This window comes from Leptosomus discolor, chromosome 20, assembly GCF_034619465.1.
Source record: "Leptosomus discolor isolate bLepDis1 chromosome 20, bLepDis1.hap2, whole genome shotgun sequence".
NCBI classification, from domain to species: domain Eukaryota; kingdom Metazoa; phylum Chordata; class Aves; order Leptosomiformes; family Leptosomidae; genus Leptosomus; species Leptosomus discolor.
The window spans coordinates 6,580,491-6,601,781 of NC_141410.1; the positions used below are offsets into that span (position 1 = coordinate 6,580,491).

Below are 21,291 nucleotides of genomic sequence, written 5' to 3' on the forward strand. Positions count from 1 at the left end.
AACTCCCCTGCCCTAAAATTAATACAGTTCTCTCCTTTCAGTGTACTCCAGACTGCTGCAATTCAACAACTTCCCATTTCTCATTCATCATTTAACATCAAGGCTCTGGAAGGTAAGGAGGAAGTAATACCTTGTACCTGGACGCTCATACCCAAAAGAGCAGTGCAAATAAAACCCAATCTCCACATTAGTTCAATGCAATAACCTTTGGGGGTAAACAACATTGTTGAGTTTCAACAAATTGAAAACAATCGTTTGGGGCTATAAGTCAAGGGAAAGTATTCTAATCATTAAAAACAGAAAAAAAGCAGCAATAAATAAACCCCATTCCTATTTACTGTATAACACAATTCTAAGCAGATACACGAAAAAATACATTGCCAGCACCTCTCCTGACAATATGCTTACTCTCAACAGTAAATCACCTCAACCCAAACTCTCAATACTACTCCAGTGAGAGAAGTCACGGCTAGGGAAAGGCAGGAGCAACTACTTTTATTGGAACCTCGCATTTGCATCATCGTCGTGGAAACGGGAAACTCCTAGCCTGGCCAACTGTGAAAGCAACCAATACAAGCAGAAGCCTAGCTACATCTTTGCTGACCAAGAAAGACACTTTTAACCACAATCTACAAACATGCAGTGGTTACCTGAATGTCACGTTGGTGCAGTTTTACTTTAAATGCAAATGTAATCTCAAAAGAGCTTTGATCTCACATATTTACCTCATGGCATGATTTATTTGTCTCCTCTTAGAATCAACAGTGAAATAGCAAGTATTCATCAGGTTTCTTCCATTTTTCTACTGCTGTATAAGCCAAAAGGACACTTCTCTTGGCCAAAGCAAAGCTGCTCTTGGCCTCTCCAAGAAAACAAGTTAAATTGCCTTCTAAGATTCTACTGTGTCAGAAACAGAAAAAGTAGCACAAATTTCAGTATTATACAAAACCAGGTTTCAAGTGAAAATACACACTTCCCTTTAACTGTTTCTAAAAAACCTAAAAGTCTCTAGGAGGAGTCTACTGCTTTCAGAAAAAAAGCAGAGAAGCCAAATGTTTAATCAGAAGAATAGCTATTTTTTCCACTCAGCTCGCTGTGCATAAAGGCACATTGGCCACCCTGAAAGACAAGCTCTCTAGCTACGCAACAGGCTTAGTGTCTGGAAAGGCACTGCAAGCTTGCCATTACAGCTGCATCCTACTTGCTTCAAGCTTTAATTTGATCCATCACATTTGTGAATAGTGAGTTCAGGCTCCACGATTTGTGCAAGGGATTCCACCCACCCCTTTTTCTTTTTTAAAGTCATTTTTAATTACCATTATTATTTTCCTAGACAGGCTTTTCTCAGCTCCTTCACACTAAGTTCATGTCAGCTCACTATTTTGATAACTATTTTCTAGGATGCGTGTTTTTGCAAAGCATATCTTGAGAAGCATATCAGGATAGTGGGATTAACGTGCAAGAAGGCAGCTCTGTCAGAGGTTGGGAATGCAGCTGCCTGGCCAAAATCTTCCACTGCAGCAGGAACGGGTCAGAGAAAACCTCCTGGCTGCCAGGAACTCTGCATGCTCTCCCTCACTACCGTGATCCAGCCACAGCCTTTTCACAGAGCTGCTAGTCCAAGCCTGAAGTATATTTATCCCCATTCCTGTTTCTTACACAGAGTCTACATCCTCCAGTTTCAGAATCACTCGTTTAATAAAATTCTCAGTCTGTCTACAAATGAATCCAGCAGAAGGGACTGATTGAGAAAATATAAGATTACAACCTCAATGGATCTCAACTGGACTGAAGCCCTCATTCGGAACGCTGAGCGCCAAGTGGGCAGCTACTAGCATCAGTCAGGTCTGATGTGGTCCGAGAGCGAACCAAGTGACCAGGTACGCAATAATCTGAGGTAAGAAACCTGAAAGAAGATGGTGAGGCAGCTAAGAAACCAGGAATTCAAACTGAAGTAACTGACCTAACTTGAAGGTGTCTGCTGCACCAAGCAGCTTCTTTGGAAGGACAAGCAAATCCATGAAATCTAGCTATTTTTAAAAGAAGCTAACGGATAGTTCTGAAGACATTAAAAGGCTTCTTATAGTACAGGTAAGCTTTATCCTAAAAGTTCATATGCTAAATTGGGAAAAAAAAAAAAAGGAATGATCATGCAGAAATTAGACTGAGTGGCGACACTGATTTTATGTACCATGTTATTCAGCAAGCTGTGTTTTCAGATGAACAAGGAAACATAGAATTCAAAATGTAAAGAGGACCGTTTCCAGTGTCTCCAACACGCACAAGAACACTAAAAGCTTTTCAGTTATATTGTTTTTTAAACCATACAAGGCCGAGATGAATTGTATTACTGAATCATGAAATAGGTCGTCATCTATCTCCTCTCACCACAGCAGACTCGAGGCATAGTACGCAAGCTAATGCTTTAATTACAGAGCCTCAGGAAATGAGAAAGGCAGTAAGGCAGACGATCACAGCAGGAACACATTAATGGCCTTTTTATCTTACAGAACAAATTTGTTTATCTGCTATTTCAAAGGTCCAATGTGGCAATTAACTCTTCTGTTTGCAAACTGACACTAACGCTTTGTGCTGCAGTTATAATTAGTTACCATCAGCATGGCACCGTAGCAACTTTGAATGTTGGAGTTAGCCTAAGCAGCCAGTTTCTGAGAAACTCAATCCCTTTTTCAGGCCCCTTGCTTCACCAAGAGCCAACTTCTTAGGTCATGTGGAATCTTTCAGCTTTCCGCAAGTTAAGTTTTCTGCATCCAACAAAAACCGCAAGGGGCACTTTTTACAAAGTCACCATCTCCTATACCACTGCTGCTGAAAAAGGGTACACACAGCTCAGATGTGGGAAGGATGAAACAAGTTGAAGATGCTATTTTCCTACTGCAGAGTCTAAAAACTCTTCTGGGATCAAAGCAGCAACCACAGCTTGGGTTAACGTCAATCACAGGAATATTCACATTTTAAAAATACACTCTACAAATTGTTGATTTGATTGAGGGAGATAAATGCCCATATTATTCCTCTACTTTACATGAATTACGAAGTTCCAGAAATTTTTAATAATATGCTTCACCTTAAGACACAATATCTACATCAGTTTTCTACCTTGATAGGAAAATAAAGTAGAAGTAATTACATGTCATAAATGGATATAAACTTCAAATAGAAGTGCACTGTGTGAACAGCTATGCAGCATTACCATTTAATTTGACACAGTTTATTTAATACCCACTGCCGTCCCAACCTAGAGACATAGCTTGCGCTTTAAAAGCTTATTCCTCCTCAGTTACACAGTTAAGCCATACAGAGCTGCTTCACGCCACACGAGGTGCCTCTAAGCAGGAGTAATACACACACTCCCTGAAGCTCAAATCATTCAAACAGCTCTTTTTAGCCACTTAGCTCTTTTAAGTTTTGTGGGGGTTTTTTTGATACCCAAGTTTTATATACGGGTTTTCTGTATCGCTGACCAAAAGGTAAGGAAACAAACAGTTTTAAAACAGATTTCTTCGTACCAAATAATCTAAAATTTTGTATCATTACCTAAGACCCATATACTTTAATAAATTAGTTCTTGTACAGGAGAAGTATAGAGTAGGAGCACTACAGCCTAATAAAAGATAAGGAGAAGGCAGGTGCACAATCAGTGAAGGAATTATAATTTTATATGTGCTGTATCAACAGTAACAAACCAATCTCCACAAAACATTTGGATTTTAACATGCCCTTACTTAAACAGGCAACTTCATTTCTCAGCATAAGGTACTTCCACAGTCCATCCTACTTGTTCCTTAATTAACATTTTTCATATCATCCACCATCTGCTTTATCAGCTAGCACAAAAATAACATACACTTTCAACCTTTCAAATCTAGGAGATCAAATTCATTGCTATTTTTTAAATTTAGCAAAAACTGTTAGCAAACTTTGAGAGACCACTTCCCTATTGAAGCTGTATCCATATATTTTGTAATATGTATTATTTTGCATTCCTATTGTCATTTTGGACATCTAAACCTTTTTGCGTTACAATGCAATCTTGATTTGTTGAAGCTGAAATTTAAAAAACAAAACAAAACAAAACAAAAACACCACAAAAAACAACCCAAACCAACCAACCACACTTCAAATATGCACTTCCTAAAGACATACACAAACACATTCCCACTTCAAGCCTTCATTTCTGGGCTTACACTTCCATTCTCCACTAAAACTAACCAAGTAAACAGACAGTGGGAAACCTACAGAGAAGAGAAAAAAAAAAAAAAAGGAAAAAAAAGGCAAGCAAACTTAGCCAAGATCAGTCCCCTCATTCCACTCCCACTACTCAGCCACATGAATATTTTTGCAGACACAAAGAATGACCAAAACCACTTCTTAACCACTTAAATCTTATGTCAGATTATGACACTGAATTTGCAGCCCAAATCTAATCTGTTTTCATCCCAGTCAGCACTGCTCCTCAGCATGTCACAAACTTGCAGGTTAGAAATGATCTGCAGTTCAGTACCTGGGGATGTAAGCAACTCTTTCTAATAAACTCTTGGAATAGACAGACAGAGCACAAAGCACATAAGAGGTAAGAACTGAAATTATTCTCTTATCCCTCACTGCATTTACAGTCAAGTCACTAGATTCAACAGCTCCACCACTGTTAGTGATCAGGGTCACATTACAGGGCATTCTGCCATCAGACATGCCACATACTAGTCACTGTAGGGTGCTCCAGTGAAGGACTGGATAACTGCAGTTTGCCCTTCAGATAAACACCAGCAGACAGAATTAACTTGGGCTAAATCCTGGGATTAGCTGATACACGGTCTGTGCTGGGGCAGGGGGGAGAGGACAGACCAACAGATTAATTTTTATTAAAACAAACAAACAAACACACACACACACAAACTATCAACTGCCAACCAGAAATAAAACCCAATACTGGTGAAAGTCAGGTATGGAACTGTAGAAACTGAACTTCCACTATTTGTGTACTACAGCCTGCTTTCTCTTGTTTACATCTTCCATGCCCCTACTGCTACCACATCTGCCAATGCTGAAGGCACAAAGCCTCTTTAATTTCTACATATGAACTAAAACTAGGTTTCATTTCACAGAAGAGGCTTCACATCAGCCTGAATAGTTCTCCCAGTGGCAGCAGTAACCTACACAGAGCACCCATTCCTACCAAATGCCAACACATATTAAGAGATAACAGCTAGCAAAAAAGGCACTGTCCTGTCTTCACTTTTGTTCTCATTAATCATTGGTAAACAAACAGCAGAAATTTTCAAAAAATAGGCTAGTCTAGACAGAACTTTGGAAAGCATAACATCTGGGGAAACAAATACCAAGTAATTCATTTCTGTGCTTTCTTCAAACTCTATTTGAATCAATATAAGCAGTAGTTCTATTTTATGATGTCTGAATAACCAATTTAGCCAATATAAAAGATGTGAGGCTTTCAGAATTGACTCCACAAGACCAAATCAACATTAAATATACAGTCTCTCAAAAAGCATGGGTCTGGAAAATATATCTGCGCCATCTGTAGACTGGAATGACAACAATGAGAACATGTTCGTTACTGAGAGCAGGGTGGAGCAGGCATTCTTTATTTGTTGGAACGTGAATAACACCCCAAAGACACGTTTAATACAGGCTTCTTTCCTAGGCATACGTTGCAATCAGATATATGGCTATACTGTTTTTATAAGACAGACTTTCAGGGTTGTTATTATAAAAGATAAATGAAGGGAAATGGACACTTCCAGCTTGTAAAGCAGCGCTTGCTTTTCAAAGCATTGTTTGCATTTTTCAAATCATTAAAAGGGAAGGAAACCAAGTAGAAGCTAAGAACAGCTCATTTGGAATTCAACCGGATTCTCTCCCCACTGTGGAATTTCAACCCTGTACTGGGAGAAAGGTTGGATGGGGGAGGGAGCCAGGCTCAATAGCACCAGAGCAAGGCAAATGCTTGCTCAGAGAAGCTGCTAGAAAGCCGCTCTCATCCTCAGCTGCTCTTACAGATTCAAGTGCTATAAATACCATCTCTACAGCTGGTGTTCTTGGAGAACAGCATGCCAGCAGGCTTTGCACCAAGTGGGAGCTAGTCGAACCATACTGTTCTACCGATCTGAAAAGCTGAACCAAAACCATTCCAAACCTTCCATTGTCAACCGATTAATTACCTGAAAATTTCATATTGCAGAAGATGCAGATCAGGTCTACATACATAGTTGGCTAAGCACTTGGAGCTGAGCTGAATTCTTTCCTCACATGTTCTCTGCTTCAAGGCAGATAAGGTATCTCCCTTCAGCCCTGCTTTTACCTGACTACATCTCCAAGAGCCAATGGCCTTCTCCAAAGGCCATTTTGACCTTCAGACACATGCCAGCACTACATTAAGAGGACATCATGTAGCACTGGATTCCTGGGGAGTCAGTTCTGCCAGCCTCTGACAGCTTAAAGGATTCTCAGAGTGAAAATATCAAATTCTTAAAGTAGCTCCCATTGACAATTTGCACTTTCTTTACTTCTGCTTGCATAATGAAAGGTGGCACATTATTTAAGCATTTGATAAAAAGAAACATCTCTAAAGCCCTAGTTCTGTGTCAGTGGGCAGCACTTCACACAGTTTATTCATCACCGACAGAAAACTTTCCTGGCTTCATTAGTAATATTATCTCTCTCTACTATAGTTCTATACCAACGCGATAACAGCTTTTTAAATATAGTCCACATGCATTTAACATTAGCTGGCACATCCTAGCCATCCCACGGTCTTGCTCCAGGCCCATTATTTGTACCTCTAACATTTAAAAATCATTAAATGTTCATCTTCTCCCACCACCCCAAAGTCATCTTCCAAAATTTTTTTTATTTTTTTTTTTTTCTTAACAGCATGCAGAATTAACACTTCTCAAGTTATTTTTATACAATCACGAAAAAGGCTTTGGAAGGAAAATCAAGCACCTAAAAAAATTCCAGGTTTTTTTTTCTTCTCCCCAAAAATATTCAAGACTTGTAACAAAACATATGAACTGTCAATATTGTAGAGCATTCAGAGACAGTGACTAAGACAGACTTATGGACAAGCAACAGAAATCCCTAACGCTGCAAAGCACAAAGAGCTCTAATATTCCTATGTGGAGTCTCTGCTTGTTGTCTGCATTCAGCATTACCTCCTACTATTTTGTTGACTTTTTTTTTTTGACTCCCACTCCTAGAACAACCCAATACTGTTAGGAAAAAAAAAAAAAAAGGCAGAAAGAACCACTCCCCACCAAACTCCACTCCTGAAACAACTATTCAAAGAGAACAGCAATTGCCTCTATTCTCTTTTTGAGACAAACTTGCATTCGAGCCTTCTCTCGCCTGTTACGGTACTTGCAACAAACACAGTCACCGGTAGCAGGACAGTCACTAGAAGAACTTGGGTAACCTCTACTGCTGTGCCTCGACTTGTCTGTCAAACCACTTCCCAATTCCATTTCAACTGCGAGACAATTCATGCATCCTCCACATGACACACAATTTATCTTTCCATGAAATCGCCTGTTCTGATAACACAGCCACCATGAATGCAATGTACTATTAACATATTGGACAAGCATTCATTCAGTTTTAACCACAATTACGACGATTTACAGACCAGAAAATCACGGTAGGAGTTAAGCGACTTTCCTCCACCGCTGTTTGTCTTCCCAAGACAACTTTATCATGCAAGATACAAGTACCAAAAACTGGAAAACACTTTTAAAAAGAAAAACAAGCTGTATGCCGAAAAAACACTACACAAGACACAGTTTAAGAACCAGTTTTTTTGTTAGGCACAAGTCATCAGAAATGGGGTATGCTTACTTTTTGGAGATAACTAAAATTATTCATTTTCAGAAGACAGAGTGAAGGTCAGGACTGAAATCTATCTACAAAAATTAGTCCTCCCACCTACTGTATACTTTCATTGAAAATGTCTCATCAAAGGAAGGAAAAAGTAAAGTTAATAGGCAAGACAACTACAATGAACTCTTTTGCTTGCCTCTTCTACCTATGTAGCATATGCTACATAAATTCCCATTACTTTACTATCTACATGTACTCAGCATTAGTCTAAATAAAAGCCAGTTTCTCATGAGGACTTTTCTCATCACTAATTTACACCAAAGATTATTTCCATGATACAAGTTCCTTCGTGAAACCAATAAAAATTCCAAACAGAAAAGGAACTCGAATTAGATGTTTCTCTATTAATTTTTTTAATTTAAGTATTTAGCTTTAGACAAGAAGTTTATAAACCTTAGAGAGAAAAAAAATAATCAACCATTAGAAGAAAAATATTATTTTCCTCAACCTCTACAAATTAACTCCAGAATGCCTTACAAAGTTCCTCTGATGCCAAGGATGCCTGCTTGAGAATCTAACTACATATGTCTACAGCATCAGCTGTGACTATTGTTACTGCCAGATGGGACCGCTCCGCTGCACCTATTTTCATTAAACACCTAGTACCTTAAGCAGTCCACAGAGAACCTTCCAACACTACCGAGCCAGAGACTAGTACTGAGCTAAAATCCAATAGGTAATTTTCAGTCCCAACCTGAGGATCCAGTTGCACTCCTGTCTCTCAAGATAAGCTGGACTGCGCAGGCACACTTCTACATTGATACGGGTTTATAGTACACCAGGATGTACCATACCTTGAGAACTTTGTTTTATTCTGTCACTGGCACCCACAAGATGCTAAAACCTATTTTCACTCACCTAGCACACAATTAATGTAACATCAAATGCAGAAGCCATATTCCAAGTAGGATTCTTCCTCATTTCCTTGCTTCATTAGTTTAGATTTCTACACACTTTATTTAGCACTCTTTGCTAGTGATGAATCTCCAAATGCTCTCTTGTAGCTACTAGCTTGAACCTCTGCTTCATTTCCACGTGTTTTTAGTTATGCATTGTTTATTTATGGACAGGATTATCAAATCACTTCCACAAAAATAACCAACCAACCAAAATAAAACCAGAAAAACCACAATACTAGGGAAGTCTTTAGGCACAGAATAGTTTAGCTTTTAATTTCAATAATCCAAGACAGCAGCTGCCAATGCTGTTTGTATTTGTTGCATTTCAAAGCCTGACACAAGAATGAGTACGAGAACTACCAACACACAAAATGCTCTTAGATCTATAGCTTACCTTTCATCCCATGTATTACACAGCAGAATCTTTTTCCCACTCACCACAAAAACCGTAATTAATGAACTGGAAAGGCAATAAGTAATTAACACATCGGGGGTAAGATGCATTGCTGTAAATTATTCCTCCCCAGAAAAGTGAAAAAGCAGGAGTTAAAACATACTCAATCAAGATATGCTGACAACCATGAACTATTCTTGAATTATTCATTTCAAAAAGTTGCTTGTGAGTTAGACTTAGAGCACGATAAGCCACCCATCCAGTAACTTAAACAAAATATTAATTTTGTCAGTCTTTAAATAAATTTGAAAATTTAACAGAGTTACCTCAGAGGAAAAAACAAAGGTGTTATTTCAGAAGTTTCAGCCTGTTTCAATATTAGGTGGGATTTTATCAATAAACCACCACCACAAAAAGCAACTTAAAGAGCCCAGTGATGCCAAGTTTCACTTGAAAATATTCTGTAATAAGCAGAATACGAAACAAACAATGTATCAGGCAGTGTCAAGCTAACCAATACTAAGGACTGCTAACAGAGGGCTCACCCTAGGGAGTTAATTATCAATATGAAAAGCCCTCAGAGCCCACTAACTTTCCCCTTCTCTCACCAGGAACCCTCGCACGGCTGACTACACCACAGGCAACGCTACAAACACAGCTAGGCTCTGCCTGGTCCTGAGTGGGTATCTGCACATGAGACTTCAGGGCGGCCATTCAGATCCACTAGTGACCTCTGTACAACGGGCAACATAGAAATGCTCTTCAAGACATAACTCCAAACAAAAACAAAGCATTTAGGTCAACTGAATCCACTTGCAAGGCAGGTGCTTTTGAAAACAAATCTTGTGTTTCTTAAAATTGTATCTAAATGATATTAATAAAAACAAACGATGGTCTTTTCTTAAATTAATTGCACTCGGTTACTGATTTGGTAGGGTTATTTAATCAGTAATTTGACTATGACATTATCTTATCTTTGGAAAGCATGTGGGATTCCCAAATTAAGAAGCAGGATTTTGCAGCTTCTAACTTCTCCTATATTTAAGAATTCCTCTATTATCTCCTACCCCCACTTCTATTTCCACTGAAGAACTTTTGGCAGTATCGTTCAAATGGATACCGTCTGCAATTACATACGACCTGAGCAGCACAGGCCTTCTGCCAAAATACCAGCCCCTTGATGCAGTCAGCACATGTGACTTCAGCTGGGCTGCAGAATTTCATTGTTGCAACATATGTTTTAAAACCATAAAGGCTGACAATTCTTGAAGTGCAAGATGCTGTATTACTGTAGATCAATACTTCTGGAAACGTAAAGGGGAATAAAAAAAAATTTAGTCTTGTCATCTTAGTACAGTAGACCAAAAAAGGAAAAAAAAAAAGGGGGGGGGGGGGGGGGCGGGACACAACACGGACACGACGGGATGGGACAAACAACGTTTCAAGTTACAATTTCAACATTCCTGTATTTCGCATCCTTCCAACAGAAAAACAGAAGTCCCAGTTACTCACAGCAAGTGCTCTTAACATTGTGGGTTCAAGACCTTTGTAATACTCTCTGTTTCTGAGATCAAGACATACATAGAACTGTATTCAGCTATATTGTTATTTTTTAAACACTTAGAAATTATAAAGATGGAGATCTAGTATGGATCTTGATTAAAGGCCTTGATCTTCCACAATTAAATGACACAGAAGCCAGACTGCACAACAAGCTAATTCTGTAGGATGCCACAAGTCCACAAGTTAAACGGTATAACAAAATTGAGAATAAGCTTCTAACCCCAGAGGACGTTTTGTTTTGCTGGCAAGCCCACCGTGAACGACAGGCAGTCCCAAAAGCTGTAAACAGCCAAATTCACACAAAAACTGACAAACAAAAGCAGCATGTCAGACAATAACCCTGGTAGCACTCTGACTTCAGGAATATACTTCATTATGGATGTCAAAAAACACTCCTTTTTTCAAACATTCATTAAAAAACTAAATGGTGCACACCTATGGTACACTATTATTTGTATCTCTATACTGTTTTCCTCAAAATAATCCTAAGCACTTTGCCTCAGTTTCACTATAATGTAGTCTCTGCCTGTATCAGCCAGTACAATTACAAAACTCAGACTTGGACAAAGTTTAAACTCAGGACTCACAAAGGATTTGTAGAATAGCTTGGCCAATAAATACAAAAAGAATTAAAGTTCAAGTAACAGTCAAAATCCGTTCGTAGCTATCAGACTGTCCCATCAATCCTCTTCCTCACAATAGTCCACCAGGCTTTAATTCCAAGGTAAGGGAACTTTTACTGTCTTGGAGGCTTAAAATAGTCACTACCCAACGTATCATCAGCCTCTCAGATTTGCCTCCTGTCAACTTGATTAGTGCACAAATGAAAAAGTAACCTTCTCAGAGACAAGACATCTAAGCCTTGATCATTTCACCAGCACATCTGAAGGTATGAAGCAGGAACTCCATTGACTAGAATTACTACTGAATTCCCTTCATTTTGAAGTTGCTGCATCAGGTATCAGTCAGATACGTTAATGTCACTTTCTGTAGTCAGCTTTTAGGCAACAAGTTCAGCTCTTAATAATAAGGAGTTCAATAACGTAACTGCGAGACTGCAAAGACTGAGGGATTATTAAAAAGAAAGAATCCTTGGCAGAAATAGCAACAGTACTTATGCCCAAATATCTAAAATGTAGCCTAAAATCATATCAGAAGAATTTCAGCTTGAAGTTATGTGCATCAGACAACTTCATTAGGAAGATTCTTTGGAGAGATGATTTTTGCTCAGTTTTTCCCCACCAAACAATGCCTTATTCATATATTTTATTATACGATCCTCTTCTGTTTAACGAGTAAAATCACTCCTCTGTCTATCGCTTTCTTCTGTATTTCTCCTCTAAGAGGGAAATACAGGGGAAAAAATAGCCTACAGATTGTAAGAATATATAACTATTGCAACTGATGATTCCTTTCCCACAGTCTGTAATGGCCCCTGATGACTTCAACCCGACCATCTGTCATATCACCCATCTTGTATCAGAGCCATAGGACTCAAAAGAAGGCTGCGGATCAGAACATATCCAGAGCACAAAATTTAGCCAAAGGTGTAAAGAAATTTCCAACTAGATAAATTAGCAAGCATTTTGCTCCTTTTGAAAGTTGATGCAGTTTCTTGAAAATGTTAAGTGTCTTTGTGTTGCAGCTCTAACATTCAGAAACAGAACCAGTGTCTTTTGCCTACACCACATTTCAAACTTAGACAGATTGCCAGAGATTCACTGGTCACTCTCGTCATTGTACCACAAACAAGCTGTTTCCACAGACTCCTGGAGTTCAAATATCTTAAGCATCCAAAGTTATTGCTGCCATGTCATGACAGCAGCAAGAAAAGCTATTACAGTGGCACCCATTAACAAATGCCATCTAATGGAGTTGTAGTACTTCCATTCTACAGTGCTTGGGTCTGAAAGCTGGCAGGACATGTTGGGATACAAGCACCTGTTTCTACATGGGATGACTTCTAAACATCCTTCCTCCTTCATTTTAAACAGAAATTTTGAAATCCAACCCCCAAAAAATTTCTTTGGGTAATATTCCACATAAGGTCTGAATATAAGAATATACTGTACTGAAAAGCAAGCTCTCTTCTGTATGATGCCTCTCTTCCAGTGAAACCATAAACTTTGTATATAATCTAAGTGGCCACAACCAGGACTTAAATTCCATTGCAGAAGCAGGCTGAAGTACCACCTTGGCAAAAAAAAAAAAAAAAAAAAAGGAGGAGCCTGTGTGAAACCTCCTTTGTATTAACAGTCATGAGTAAATACTCAAGTAAGCAGATGGTGAAGTAACTCAGTGCTCTTGGAGCATCACTTCCTACAGCTACAGACAGGATGACTCTACCTGATCACCTAATGATGAAAAACGATCATAAGAGCAGCAGTTTACACGTGTAGCCATTAGCCTACACATGACCAATGACACTGCAGCAAAGGGTATCAATACTGCCTTGACCTTAAGAAGCATGTAAAAAAAAAAAAAAATTTAAAATCAATCAATGGTGTGCTCATATTCAGTTTCCCATAAAAGGGTCTGCTCCTCCAAATTAGACCCACAATTATTTAAGCACCTTAACGCTTCTAATTGTTTAGAAAATAATACGATTTTATGTAGTGTGTTATTTTGCCATCATTTAGACATCTACTCTGGAAAGTACAAAACTTGATCACCCTTTCCCCTCAGCTGTCTCACTCCAATTATGCTCCTAAACAAAGGCACAGACTGCAGAACAAGCACACCAGGAGCTAAAGCACCAGACCCAAGCAGGAGTTATACCACAACAATTATCATGTGGTGGTCTGCAATGTATCCCTGTATCTGTCAGTCCACATGATACTCCCACACACTGAAGTTAGCACAAAGGTTTTCACTTTGGTATGCTAATTTTTCTGTAGAGTTCTCAACTCACCACAAGCAAACACCATCAACAACTGCATCAAAACTAAGGTACTCATGATTTAGACTTTCTAGTCAAACTCAGAGGCAATCTAGTTTGTAGTGACAGCCTCAGAAGAGAAGACTCCCTGAAACAGTAATTGTAGATGATATAAGGTACACAGTACTCAGTTTAGTCTGACAAAAAGAAGAGGGTTAAGCAGGAAGGGAAAGGAGAAATAAAGACTCCCTTAGAAGATTAAAATAAACTTACTGGTTGAATTGCCTTGCATCTGGATGATACATTTGGATTCTTTGCTGGTTTCTCGGGAATTGAAGGGCCGGACCCGAACAGCCACCTTCACTGAAGCCCCCGACATTCTGGTTGCTTGTAGTGCAGTCAAGAAATCGAAAGTGAAGGGGTCAAGAGTGTTTCAAGTTATCCTTCTTGTTGGTGTTTTCTAAAGAGAAAAATATAATTTAGCTATTTACAGTTATTGCATTCAAGATGTTGATAAAATTACAAAGGTTCAAAGTTGTTTGATAACTTTAGTTTCTGCTCTGCTCTGCAATCACAGTCACCCTCCCTCCTGTGACAGCAGTCTCTTCAAAGACAGAACTGGAAATACACTTAACAGCACCCATACACTGTCTCTCTAGTCAAAAGTTTCTGTCACCTGAAGCAGTTCTTTTGAAGAGTACAAACATATTTGGTTTTGTTACTTGGTTTTCTTCCCAGAAAGCAGGGGTGCCAATACCAAAACGAAGATCTGGTTGCAACATGTGTCAGGCTTAACCTAACAAAGATAATTTTAGCAGTAAAGACACAGCTACTTAGATTTCAGCACGAGCTAGTTACCATATACTACACATCGAGGTCAACCCTTGCTGACAAAATGCATTAGCAATAACACTAAAACTAACACAAGTGTGATGGGCCGTGTCACATTGACTTTCAATACACACCATTCCAGAGAAAAGCAGGTACTCAAGAACCTTAAAGAACCCTTTGCCGTCCCGGGAAAGTCCTCAAAGGAAATAAAAACTCATTAACTACTTGTATATCTAGTAATAAAAGGACACACCGCTGTGTAAGAACAGGAATCAAAAATTATTGCCTTCAGGGTAAATATTACTATCCATCTTCAGCAAATGTTCACCAGTAAATTCATCTTCATTATCAAAATACTTGTTCAAATCCTACCACATCCAAATAACGGAGCGCTTTAGTTGGCCGTAAACTGTCCCTGATACCCACAATCTAAACTTCACGGCACGTCCGAGACAGTATTGAAACGTAGGGTTAATAAAGACTGGTTCAATTGTATTGTCCTCAACCGGCCTTTTCTATTAGAAGTAAGTTTTTCGGTCCATCTACAGTTAAAACAGTTTAACTTATTGCCACAGGATATCGCCAGTTCTGAAGTTAAACAGACTCAAAAGGCAGTAAGATAGAATCAAAGAAAAAGCCATCAAGGTCTAGTAAAAAGCTACCACCCTTGGCTAGGAATGCCTCCATGGCACAGACTCTCAGAACTAGGAAGATTATACTGAGAAAACATGATTACACGGTTGATTTATCCTTATATTCTAAATACCTCCTACGGCCACTGCTGAAAACGGGATTCAGAGCTAGGTGAATCTTTGGTCTGGCTCTATGCAGTCATTTCTGTCTTGAATCTGAGTTAACACGGGCACAATACCCTGCACAAGTCACCATGCGTGGCCCAGAAATCTCGGTATCTTCTTTTCTAGTTATCTCTACGCCACATATGCAATTAAATGCTCATTTTAGGGTTGTAATCACAGTGCCACAAAAGTACAAAACTTTCTAGCAGATCTAAAGCAGCAGCATTTCAGCACTAAAGTAAGTCCTACAGCTGGTAAAAATACTTCTACACGCTTAATTCAAATTATGACAGATCTTCACACAGTACAGGAAGTTTTTAATAAAACTGCATTACTTCATTAACACCATCACATGGTGAAGGCAGAAATTAAATTACTCCAACAAGCAGGAGAAGTAATTTAAAGCATTCCTTGTTTTAGCAGGTACACGAGGTATCTCACCAGACTAGAAGAATAGGAGTGTCTTTAGGAACAAGCCAACTGAATTTCAGTGTCAGAGCAAACTGGTAGATTAACAATTCACAACACAGCCACACAGTCAACTTTAGGCTAGTAAGAATTTTAAGAAGTTTCACTAAAAACTTAAGCAGACTACAGCAAAGAAGTAATGGGAATGAATTCTCATGATCAAAGTTTAATGGAGATTGTGGGCCGTTTCAGAGGACTGCTTTATTTGCTCTCTCTCAGAGGTGCCTACTTTTTTGTATAACCAAGTGTACCAAACATGTAGCTCCATTATAAACCTTATTCCTGAGTACCTACTGTGTGGAATTTTTGCTCTCCCTTCTTACCATGACCCTTGCGTAAGTACCTGTGCCCTCACATGAAAGTTAAGTGACAAGACTAATCCTGATACATCCGAGTAGTCTAATCAGCTGACCCTGAATATTGCTGCTAGAAAATGGGAATGTTACTGTACATGGCCACAAAACATTCTGGTTTTGAAATACAATTCAAGAAATCTATCAAGTGCAAAACCTCTGTTATTAAGATCATAGTGACATGGTTTCCTTTGACAGAATGCAGAAAAGACGAGTCAGTGGAATTTTCAGAGGGTGTAGCACATGATAGAAACTCTACCTGACAGTGGCTTAGTGGTTCTCATCTTTTTTGTCCCCATCTATCCACATTAACGTGAAAATCGTAATTTTGTCAGCTTCCCACATGGACCAATGAATTAAGGTAAGGCCATTAATGAAGGGGATTTTTAAAAAAAGAAAATAAAAATAAGTTTTCTTATAACATTATTTATGAAATGGACAGAGCTTTTTTTCCTTCTTAAGGAAGAATCCCACATACAAAGATTTTTTTTCCTGATGTTTTCATAGAAATACCTCTCAGAAAACTACACTAATTTCTGCAGCTAACTAGCATACCTAGTGAATTGGAAAACAGAAAATGGAGTAAAAGTATCACCTACTTTAAAAAAAAAAATAATTCTTGAGTACCTCTGCACACCAAATTCACAGCAAGAAAGCACAAAAAGCACACTGCCAGAGACTCCATCTGCACCAGCTAAACGATAGCCTTGTTTGAAACATCACTGTGAAGAAACTGTTACAGAACAGGTCACAAAATCACCTAGAACAGCATAAAAATGTAACTGCTACACTTTTGCAATTACCAACTTTTCCCAACACTAACTTTTGTGCTCATAGAAAATTAAATGTGGTGTAATTTTAAATCTCATTCATTCTCAACTCTGCTACTTTTCATATCTGAAGTAAGCAAAACGCCTACTTGTAGTTGCACATGAATTTCACATTTTGAACACCATCTCACTATGTAACATTTAATTTTCATTAATAAGAAAAATACATTTTTCCAAGCTTCCCATAAATTTAAGTTGGGGTTTGAGGGTTTTTTCCCACTTATTAGCAACTTTAACTGGTTGAAACACTTTACAAAGGCCGTATTGCCCTCAGCATACAGAATGATAAAATAAGGCAAAACGAGACCAAGTTCCATAGCACCACAAATAATAAATTGCAACTGGTTTTTCAGGGTTCACATTTCCCAGCCGTATCACTTACCACTACAAAACGCTGTCTACAGAGGGGTACTAGGAGATGTAACTCGCCACAAAGCAAAACAAAATGTGCAACACAGGCTGTGGTACGGATTTAGAAGAACAATCTTTATAAGAGACAGCTTCTTTTTTCTAATGTTCATTATAGGTTTAGAAGGCTGCCATCCACACTAGAATGAAACCTTCTCCTAATGTCTCAGAAAGACTCTACTGGCTGTGTACCTTTTAACATTTGGCCTGTCTGAATCCAATCAGGAATCAAGGAAAGGAGGGAGCTACACGCTTGAGTCTTTGACGTGATATACCACTGGCTCTAGAACTGGTGGTAGCTCCATTGGTACAAAAGCAAATCCTACATATTTATTTTACACTTATTTTAAATTATTATTAAAGACATCTACCATCAACCCCGTAAGTCACACTACGAAATTTTAATATTAAAGTGTGTCATTAGACCAAATGATGGTTGTTTTCTGTTATTTGAGCTGACAAACCCAATGATGTTGGTCAATCATCCTTCATGGTCTCAAAGCACTCGTAACTAGATTTGGACTTTCACACAAATGTTTAAGGAAACAAGTTCATTAAGACTTGGATCCTTGGATGTATTGAAATTTTTTGCAAACTAGTTTTTATGCAATGTCAAAATACAGAACATATTGCTATTTTTTGAAATAAAGTTACAAGCAGAGTTGGGATTCAGAGTCAAATTATTATTTATATATTCAGAGTCTGAAACAAGTTCAGAGCGGTTACAAAAACAATGTTCAGAATCTGTATTTCTACATTCAATAAAATAAAAAAAAAAAACAAACACCACACATCACAAATGAAGAAGCATCACTTTTATTTAACGCAGCCAGCCATTGTGTCATATTTGTATAGGTATGGCTACCAGAGAAGGTGCTGACTTTTAAACCAAAAAATTGCTTGTAACTTAATCAGTACAACAGCTCTAAAGAAAGAAAATGAACAAGGATAGAGATTAGTAGATGGAAAGTTAGCAAAACAGCTGTTCAGAGCAGCAGGGGTTTATGAAGAAGAGGACCACAGCGAATCCAATTTTAGGTCCTCCATGAAGGATCAGGTAGTGATGACAGCCTGATATATCAGCTGAACTCACACACTACGAGTTGCTATCTTTGTACTAAGTGAAGATGCCAGATAAAACAGCGGTGCAGAACTTGGCCATGCACTGAAAACCTGATCATATAAACATATGGCTATTTATCAACACACCAATGTACTGGATTGTGCAATAACAAAAAGCGCTGAGCTAAGAAGGAGCTGGAAGTGAAGAGAAATATACTTCAAAATTTGGTACGAACATATTTTACATTTCAGGGAACGGATACAAATTCACCATCTGCTTCTGGTGAATTCTAGTTCTCCAGCCTCAGTTTAATACCCGTATTCTCCAATGACCCCAAAACTACCAGGCCTGTCATCCTGTCTCCTGACGCCTGCCTCCTGACTTAGCTCACAGAGGATTGTCAGATCATCATCCCAATATGGCTGCCTCGGTAATTGTGCTCTCCTGAATCCAGGCACAGATCCACTACCTACAGGTCCACAAAAAAACCGCCCTGAAAACCACAACCCTTTTACATTCCTGCATCTCCCAGCTCGGCGATGCACTACGCCTCCCTCCTCAACCAGCAATTATCTCCGCCACCTCATCCGAGCTAGGACGGGGAAAAAGGACGGCGAAACGCGGCGATATGCGCGACCCGCAGGGCGGGCGGGATCCAGACGAGGAAAAAGGACGGGAAGCGGCTGCACCGCCATGGCTCGGAGCGCCGGGGGGAAAGGGGAAGGAAGCGTCCCAGGGGACAAGCACACGCATCGGGCAGACGCAGGGGACGAAAGGCCGAGCCGGGCCCCACGCCCTTGCGCCGCTGCCCTGACAGGTCCGGGGCGCCCTGCCCTGCCAATACCCCCCCTCCCTTACCTTCCCTCCCCTTCGCAGGCCCCATCCCGCCCGTGGCGCACCCCAACACCACCCCCCCCCCCCCCCGCTCCGTTCCCCCTGCCGAAGAGCTGCGTAAACCAGCACCCCCGCCTCCCCCACCGCATTACGGCATCCACCCCACCCCCGCCCCGGCACCGAGCCGTTCCCCTGCTCGCCTCCCCCCGCTCCTCCACCAACTGGCGCCGCCGCCGCCGAGCCGACCCTCACCTGGGGACTGGCAGGGGTATCGGCAGGGCGCGGGCAGTGCGGGGCCGCCGGCGCTGTCAGCAGCTGGGGAAGGCGGCGGGACCGGCGAAGCAGCGCAGCGCGGGGCGGAGGAGAGAGAAGAGGGCGGCCATCCCCATCACGCTTCGCCGCCTCCACCGAGGCTGGGAGACACCCCCCACCACCAGGAAGGGAGCAGGAAGGAAGCGGGAAGGGCGAGGGAGGGAAGGAGGGAGGGGAGAAAGGGGGAGGGAGGAAAGAGAAAGGCCGCGCCGGGAAGAACGAGCGCAGCGAGGCGCTTCCCACAGCGCCGCTCCCACACTGACAGGATCGCGGGGCGCTGCTCCCGAACCCGCCTCCGCGGGGGGAGGAACGGCCGTCCCGCCAATAGCCGCGCACCGGTTCTCCCTCCTCCCTGCAGCTCGCCAATCGCCAGGCGCAAGCATCGGCGCGTGCCCGCCTCCCGCCGTGCCAATCACAGGCTGACACAGCGACGCGCCAATCACCGCTCGGGAATGCCCGTCCGCAAAGACAATCCCCACTCCTCCCTCTGAGTCAATCCCTCCGCCGAGCCTCGGGGACATGGGGAATCGGTTCTTCTCCATCCCCAGCCAATCAGAACTCGCGACGGAAACCGCGTCGTCCCTCTTTTAACCTATACCGAGCGGCGTGAGAACGCTCTGGGCCCTCTCACCGCCCCGTCGCCCTGTGTGCGTGCGCACCCCGTGAGGCGGCGGGGTCTTCCCTGCGCGGCCGGGAGCGGCGCCCGTTGTTACCGGGGACGTGAGCAGAAACTGGGTCCTTGTGGCGAAACAAAGCGGTTTAACGTACGCGGCTGGCTGCCGGCCGGCTCGAGGGGCCCGTGAGCGGGTAGGCCTGCCTGCCCGCCCGCCGGAAAACGGCGGGTGACGTAGCGAATTCCCCATCTCCCGCCCAGTTTCCGTGCGATGCAGGAGGATTCCGAGCCCTAAATAGGAGGCCGAATAGGGGGTAGATCGGAGGGGCGGGATTAATTTTCCCTTTCCCCCCTTCAAAGCGGTTTTTTTGTGAGCCGCCTAAGTTTTCTGGAGATAATCCCGGTGTGTTTTTATGGAAGTGATTAAATTTAGTCCGTGGAGGTGTATTAGCGCTCCTACTTCAGTCATTTCATCCATGTTCTCATGGCAAAAATCTATTTTTGTAGCAGTAGCCTCAGCTGAAAAGTTCCTTTCCATTAGTGTTTTCTACTGCTGGAAATAGGATTGCATTTTAAAGAAAATAATACTACATGAAAGACCTTAATTAGGTATTTTCCCCGCGCACACCATCCTACGTGAGTTGGAGTTAAGCTGTTGAGAATATGTGGGACCCGAGATCTCTAGTTTCAGAGCGAGGTGTGTTTTCGCTCCCAGGCCCCTGGCTGTTCCCTGCATTAACCTTCCCTGGGTCTCCTGCCTTCCCCCTCAGTTTCAGGTTTTTGGGAGAATGTGTCATTACTTGCTGTGTGGTGCAAAGTGCCTTTTCCCTCTTGGCAATCCCAGGGGGTGTGTTCTATCCACAGTTAACACCTGGGACTGCAAAAGCCAGACAACCCAGAGCTGAACAGCGGGTTGTAGGGAAATACCACCACAGAACCAATGAAGCAAAACGTTGGCTGTCGTACATAGTAGAAAATACCATTATTTGAACTATTGATAGGACAGGAGTTAGTGTGGTGTAGCTGTGCTTCTATCTAGGGCTGTGCAGAATTAGGTCAGCTATAATTTCTCAGGGAAAAAAATAAACAAACCAACTAAAACTGAAAACCAACCAACCAAAAAACCTCAAAACC

At 41.1% G+C, this 21,291-nt stretch overlaps 1 protein-coding gene across 5 annotated transcripts in view; it reads right to left on the minus strand.

The window, feature by feature from the left end:
- The window catches only part of KIF1B (kinesin family member 1B), an 86,404-nt gene extending 72,377 nt beyond the window's left edge, over nt 1–14,027 (minus strand). For all 5 annotated transcript variants that reach the window (XM_086476353.1, XM_086476352.1, XM_086476350.1 and 2 more), the window contains exon 1: nt 13,922–14,027. In XM_086476353.1, coding sequence (XP_086332479.1) covers nt 13,922–14,027 — 106 coding nt within the window. The remainder of the gene's footprint in view (nt 1–13,921) is intronic.
- Nucleotides 14,028–21,291: the final 7,264 nt, after the last annotated feature.